Genomic DNA, 7198 nt, shown 5'->3' with positions numbered 1-7198 from the left:
TTGAATTGTGGTGTTAGCGGATTACTGAAAATATATCGGACCACCAGAACAATGAGCAAATCTGTTCTGGAAGGAGTGCTGCTGGAATGCTCTTTGGAAGAGAGAATAAGCAGACTTTGTATCATCTATTTTGGTCATGTTGTCAGAAAGGACCATTTCTTACAGAAAGGTATCATACTGGGTAAAGTGCATGGTCAGTGAAAAAAGAAAAGACCCTCAACAAAATGGATTGACACAGTGGCTGCAACAATGGGCTCAAGTATTGCAGGGATTGACAAGATGACACGGGACTGGATAGTCTTTTATTCTGTTGTACACGGGGTCACTATGAGTCACAGCTGACTTGATAGCATCTAACAACAAAAACAACAAATCAACTAAAATTTGAAATAAAATATTCCAAGAAATAGATGAGGCAAGAAAGCTTCCCATAAAGGTGGGGAAAAAACAAATCAAGATTCAAAAGCCTGAAGTCCAGTCAGCTCTGGCACCAGGTTGTTGTTTTGTTTTATTTTATGTTCTTGCAATAATGCAAATATTATTAAGTTCCCAAAGTGTGATGTTTTATCTGAAGGGTTGGATCCTTGGATCCTCCTTCCTTCTCAGTTACTAATATTTTTCCAAGAAAAAGTTATTCTGCCCAAGGTTTTCTTGAGGGCAAATTTGACATCTTTATTCCTCAGGCTATAGATTAATGGATTGAACATGGGTACAACGATAGTATAGAATAAGGAAGAAAATTTCCCTTGGTCAAGGGGTAAAATAGAAGGTGGTTTGAGGTACATGAAAGCTCCTGACCCAAAGAAAAGAGAAACTGCAATTATGTGGGAGCTACAGGTACTGAAGGCTTTGGACCTGCCCTTTGTGGAGCTAATGTGGAGAATGCTGAAAAGAACGAAACCATAAGAAATAAAAATGGTGACAATGGGCACACCAATGCCAATAGTGACAACAATAAAAACCACCAGTACATTTATGTAAGAGCTGTTGCAAGACAGCTCAAGTAGGGGAAGGATATCACACATATAGTGATTGACAAGGTTGTCTGCACAAAAAATCAGAAACACAATATTTCCTGTATGGGCCATGGCTCCAAAAATCCCCATTCCATAGACACCTAGCAGAAGGAATAAACAGACCTGAGAGGACATGGTGACTGTGTACATCAATGGTTTACAGATGGCAGCATAGCGGTCATATGCCATTGCTGACAGGATAAAGGATTCAGAAAAGACAAAGAAACAAAAGAAAAATAACTGAGTCATACACCCTATGTAGGAGATGATGTTCTTCTTTAAGAGAAAACTCATCAGCATTTTGGGCATGATGGTAGTAGAATAACTAAAATCTATGAAGGACAAGTTAAAGAGGAAAATGTACATAGGAATATGAAGATGAGAATTCAACCCAATTAGAGTAATCAAGCCCAGGTTCCCCACCACAGTGATCACATAGAAGCCTAGAAACAGAAAGAAGAGGGGCATCTGGAGTGCTGGGTCATTTGTTAAGCCTGCCAGGATAAATTCAGTCACAAAAGAGGAGTTCTCAGTAGCCATTCTCCTCCTGACAAGTCTGTGTGGGAAAAAGAAAAGAGGCACTGAGAAAAAAGAGACAGACACACACAAACCATAATTAACTACCCAATCCCCCATCTTGAGGGTGACGTATACAAATAGACTTTGAGCTTCTACAGGAAGGTATTTTTTATACCTGTGTATCTGTCTTCATGGTCCTCAAGTGCCTTTAATTATCCTAGTAAGTGTAAGGGTGAATTTTGCCTCCAGATGGGGGCTAACATGACTAAGAAAAGAGGCCCTAATTTTGGCCTTCCAACACTTACTGGGGCCTTCTTCTGTGTTCTTTCTTCCTATCCTCTCCAGACCTTGCTCAAGTTTATAAATACTAGGGTCCTTCCTGGAGTGATTTTTAAGGTATGGAAGTCATTTCATGCTGCCCATACCTTCCACCTTAGGGCTAGTGCTAACCAAAGTAGAAAGACAAGGTTGTGCTTACCTCAAGTGCCTCATAAGCCTTAGCTCAAGAGCTTTTGGCTTTAATAATAATGGATATGAAAGAAAGAAAAAAAGTAGGGAATGCAAGGAAAGGAGAAAAATATTTACTAAGAATTAACTATTGGATAGGCACTGCTCTAAATGTTGTATTATGGTTATTCCCGCTTCACCAAGGAAGAAAATGGACCTGAAAATTTTACCAAGTCTCGATGCTGCTGAGTTACAGCCAGAGGTGAACTCAGCTGGTCTGGCTTCTGTGGTTTGAGCTCTCAAACACACTGCTACAGGACTGACCGGATAAGGAAGGCATTCACACTCCTTCAGCTGGGAGCCAAAGTGCTGTACTCTACAGGTTTTCATCCATCTACTTTATGGTCATTCAAATGCCCTAGTGAAAATAAGATGATTGCTTTGATCTCAGAATGCTCTGGTTGTAGTTCTCTTTTGAGGATCCAAACATTGAGTTTATCTTGGGTATCTTTCTAAGCTGAAGAACATGGTCTCTGATTGTGGCTTTGCCATGAGGCTCCTGTCCAGCTTCCAGGGATGTAACAGCATCCTTTCCTAACCCCCATGCATAACAGAGGACTAAAGAGTTATATTCTGAATTAGAAATCTCAGAGACTAATTACAAAGGCTCACTTGAGATCACTGCCCCAGAGACTACATTCCCTATGGAAGAAGAAATGTTTGTTTAATTATTGGTAATGCTTGACTTGGCTTTAGGGACCTATTCTTGCACTCAGGTTATATCTTTTCAACACAGTTAATGGCAAAGTGTTGTGGAGGAAAACAATTCTTGCTATCAAGTATTGAGCACTTAACTGAACATCGTACTCGACACAGAGCTCTTTACTGTCACCAAGGATTCAACAAAATTGTGTAAATTTTATCTCATTTATTCCTCCCAACAACCTTATAAATTAGGCTTATTAATCCTCCTTTTAAAAAATGAGGAACATACACAAGAGACAGGCTCTAGAATATATTGTCCAGAGTGAGTCAACCTCTGGTTTGTCCAAATCCAAACTCCATAGAGGAAATGGACCATGCTGAGCTTTTTAAGCAGTCATAAGGTACTTAATATAGGTGACTCCAAACTAAAAAACCAAACTCCCTTCAGTCGAGTCATTTCTGACTCATAGTGATCCCTCCTTGCATTTCCAAAGAGGTATATTTATGGAAGTAGATGCCCAATCTTCTGAGCATTAGCTGGTGAGTTTCAACCACCAGCCTTCTAATTAGCAGTCAAATGCCTTAGGCACTATGCCACCAGAGCTCCTAATGTAGGTGACTAAATGTACCTCATTTACTGCCCATACATCACTCCTGGCTACTCTAAACTCAAAACATTGTCAAAACACACCTCAGAAAGACATTTCACTCATGTGTTGTTGTTCTTGCTGTTCTTGCTGTTGTTGTTGTTGTTGTTGTTGTTGTTGTTGTTGTTAGGTGCCATAGAGTTGGCTCCAATTCATAGCGACCCTATGCACAATAGAACAAAACACTGCCTGGTCCTATGCTAGCCTCATGCCAACCTCACAATCCTTGCTATACCTGAGCCCATCATTGCAGCTCCTGTGTCAATCCATCTCACTGTGGGCCTCCCCCTTTTTCACTGACCTTCCACTTTACCAAACATAATATCCTTATCTAGGGAATGGTCTCTTCTGACAACATGATGAAAGTAGGTGAGATGAATTTTGAGTATTCTCTGATTTTAAACCACTTCTGTTAGAACAACTTTCACTCTATACCACTTACCTGGAATTTTTAAATATTAATAAGGACAGATTTCACCATGAAAAAAATGTCTATTTGAAGGAATTTAAGCTTTGGTGTGCCAAAGGTAGATGTATTTTTGGTCCTGGGAATGGGAGAAGTAGTTTAAGGGTAGTTAAAAAATCATAACACAAACATCAAAGTCCATTTTTTTTCCAGACAACTCAACTAAAACTGCTGCAAAAAACCCTGTGTAGGTTTATGAGTATTTATGAACATATCAATGAGGATATTCTCACCCGTCTCTGTGGGATCAGTCTAACTACATCTCAGTAATCATGGTTTACACTTGGAATTTTCCATGTACCAGAATGACTGTAATGAATCCCAATCTCTGTTACCAATTAACTGCACAAAAGTTACAAATGGAAAATACACTTCACTTTCACAAAATTAAAATAAGCTTCATAGGGCAGGTTCTTATTGAGATACAAAGGTAAAGAAAACATTAGGGGTTCTCTAGGAGTTTCAGAGGGATTTTCTCTGTTGCTTCAGAGATAGTTCCCATGGCAACTTCTTTTCAAATGCATCTTAACCAGGGCTTCTAAAAAGCCCTCTTCCCTGATAACTTGGTCCAGTACAGAAGAGAAAACACACACACACACAAAACTATATGGCCATCTTCTGCTTGTGCAGCATTGTTATCTTCTCAAAACTTGAATGTCCCAAACATAACCTCCTTCTTTTATTTATTTCTGATGTAAATTAATATATATAATTTACCATTACATGTAACATACATGGCATGTGAAGATAAACATATAATAAAATATCTTTACACATATGTCTCATGCATGTGTATGATTCCTGATAGATCACTTAGTTGCACAAGTGCACTGTTCATTACTACACATCATAAGATTCCCAGCTCTAATAAGAAATGCAAATGATGAAACTTCACACAAGATAGTGGAATAGCCAAGCTACACAGACCCTCTACAACCAAGGAATAAGAAACCAGATGAAACAGATACTGAAGATAATCCTGGAAACCTGAGCTTTGAAAGGAAGGGTAAAGAAGTGGATTAAATACCAATTACTAGGGACCTCTGGTGGTGTAGTGCCTAAGGCATTTGACTACTAAGCAGAAGGCTAGCGGTTCTAATCCACCAGCCATTCCTTAGAAGGAAGGTTTGGCAATCTACTTCCATAGTGATACTGCCTCAGAAAACCAAGGAGGGGTCACTATGAGTCGGATCTGACTCAATGGCAATGAATGAGTTAGTTAGTAGAAAAATCTGAATGAAAACTGTGAATAAGAAGACAAATGGAAATGTGGACTGTTGACAGTCATTTAGACCTACCCACTGAATGAAGGCCACTACTTGCTCCTGCACAAACAGATCAACAATAGAAAGTGTCCATTAACAGCCCAACTCACCCTCAGTTGCTCTTCATGAACACATAACAGGGATCTGTGCACACAATTTTATTCTCCATCATGCCCACCAGGAGACAGGGGTGAATGTCTAAGTGCTGCCAATTAGCAAATAGAGGAACACAATATCCCTGCTCACTCAGATGTAACAAAAACAAATAGATAACAACAACAACAAAAAGAAAAAAAACTAGGCACACCATATCAGCATACAATGACTTATTAAATATAAATACAATTACATAACAATGTCTCAGAAACAACTGAACATCAGCATCCAAACAAAGAAACAGGATAAAGTAAAGTAGTACAAACAAGGGAATAGGATACAAACACAGAAGATCTTCCTGAGGGAGAAGTAACATTGGAACTGCCTGATAAGGAATTCAAAACAATTATATTTAGGTATCTTCAAAGGACTGAGAGATAAATCAAGGAAAAGACTGACAAAGATAAGGAAAACAAAAACAAAACTCTAGAACAATTTAGGAAAACAATACAACAAACTGAAAAAAGCACGTAAAAAATTAGAAATCATACAAAAACAATAAATTGAGTTCCAGTGAGATGGCGGACTAGGCAGAAAGACTGCACAGACACTCTTCAACAAAGAAAAGGGAAACCAATTAACACAGACACAGAAGATAATCCCGGACCCCTGAGCCTTGAAGGGAAGGATATAGAAGTGGACTAAATCCCAACTAGCAGAAGAATTTGCATGAAAATAGGAAAAAAGGAGACAGATGGAGCAGCCATCTGGCAGCAATCCTGACAGCATGGCACAGACAGTTTGGAGATTCCAGAGTGGTGGTAGGACCTAAGAATTAACCCAAAAATCAGCCCTGCTAGCTAGAGACTGCATGGAGGACAGCTCTGGTGTCTGGGGAATAAATGGAGAAGGTGAAGAGAAAGGCAGGCTGAGCTGTAGACTTTTGCTGGTCCGGAGGGTACTGTCATTTTGAATGTTTACAAGTGGCTTGAATATTTTGGATATTTAAAGAGACAGTGCTCTCACAGATTCCAGGAGCTTAAGAACACATTGTGCTTTCCAGCAACCTCAGGGACACTCCACACCTGCAAGACTGAAAAGGTGCGACATTCCTCTTGTTACTCTTACACCCCACACCCACCTGGTGAATGGAGGTGGGGCCATCCCCCACTCCCACCTACCTTCTGGGCCCACGGGAACTCCATCACAGTCTCTGTACTCAGAGCCTGATGGCCTGCCCTGTCCTCTACCAATTTCCTTTCTCTTTTTTTATTTTTATTTTTATTTTTCACTTTGTTTTTTTGGTAATTAGTTTGCCTGTATTTCTCTGTTTTAAAAATAACTATTATTATTAATACTTTTGTCCTTTTTACTATTATTCTTATTCTTCCACTTTCATGTCCTAGTTTTCAGCTTTTTTCTTTTCCTTGTTCCAGTTTGAATTTTTTCTTTTAATTTAATTTTTTTCTCACCTTTTTTCTCATGGATAACCTCATTCCTTGTTTTTCTTTTTGCATTTTTCCCATTTTTTTTCCCTTCATTACTCTCCTTCTCTACTTTTTTTCTCTTAGTGCACTATCAGCAGACACTGCAGGTTTTCTTGTTTTTTCTTCTTCTTTTTTCCTTTTTTCTTTTTTTGGTTACTGTTCCTGTGTGATTACGTGGTGTGTTTTTTGTTCATGTGCATTAAGTTTTTTGATTGTTATTCAATTGTAATTTTTGTCTAACTGAGTGGGAGATAGTTAGAGTCCCCGTAAGACACAACTACACTCACACCTCCTGCAACTTCACTTACTGAGTGAGAGCCACTACCTCCTTCTCCACTTATCCACTAATGGGATAAAAATCCACCAAGAAGAGCCTGAATCACCCTTGGCTGTTCTTCACAAACAGTTAACAGAGATCTAAATACAACAATGCCATGATGCCTTGGAGAAAACATACCATCACAGTCCATACAAAGAAGCAGGATAAAGTGGTAGAAACAAGGGAGCAGGATACAGACCCAGAACACATCCCTGAGGAAGAAGCAGCATT

At 39.2% G+C, this 7198-nt stretch overlaps 1 protein-coding gene across 1 annotated transcript; it reads right to left on the bottom strand.

Annotated features, from left to right (window-relative positions):
• Window positions 1-602: 602 nt before the first annotated feature.
• On the bottom strand, window positions 603-1586 carry LOC103206643 (olfactory receptor 8B12-like). The gene has a single exon (XM_007952141.2). It carries the CDS (start codon window positions 1554-1556, stop codon window positions 603-605), a length of 954 nt encoding a protein of 317 aa, XP_007950332.1. The 5' UTR covers window positions 1557-1586.
• Window positions 1587-7198: the final 5612 nt, after the last annotated feature.

This window comes from Orycteropus afer, unplaced genomic scaffold (assembly GCF_000298275.1).
Source record: "Orycteropus afer afer isolate SDZICR_OR568_19922 unplaced genomic scaffold, OryAfe1.0 scaffold00325, whole genome shotgun sequence".
NCBI classification, from domain to species: domain Eukaryota; kingdom Metazoa; phylum Chordata; class Mammalia; order Tubulidentata; family Orycteropodidae; genus Orycteropus; species Orycteropus afer.
This window is presented reverse-complemented; position numbering and strand designations above follow the sequence as displayed.

What these genes read in the sequence shown, in the direction of transcription:
- LOC103206643 (XM_007952141.2), bottom strand. Translation starts at nt 1,556, where the DNA reads ATGGCTACTGAGAACTCCTCTTTTGTGACTGAATTTATCCTGGCAGGC.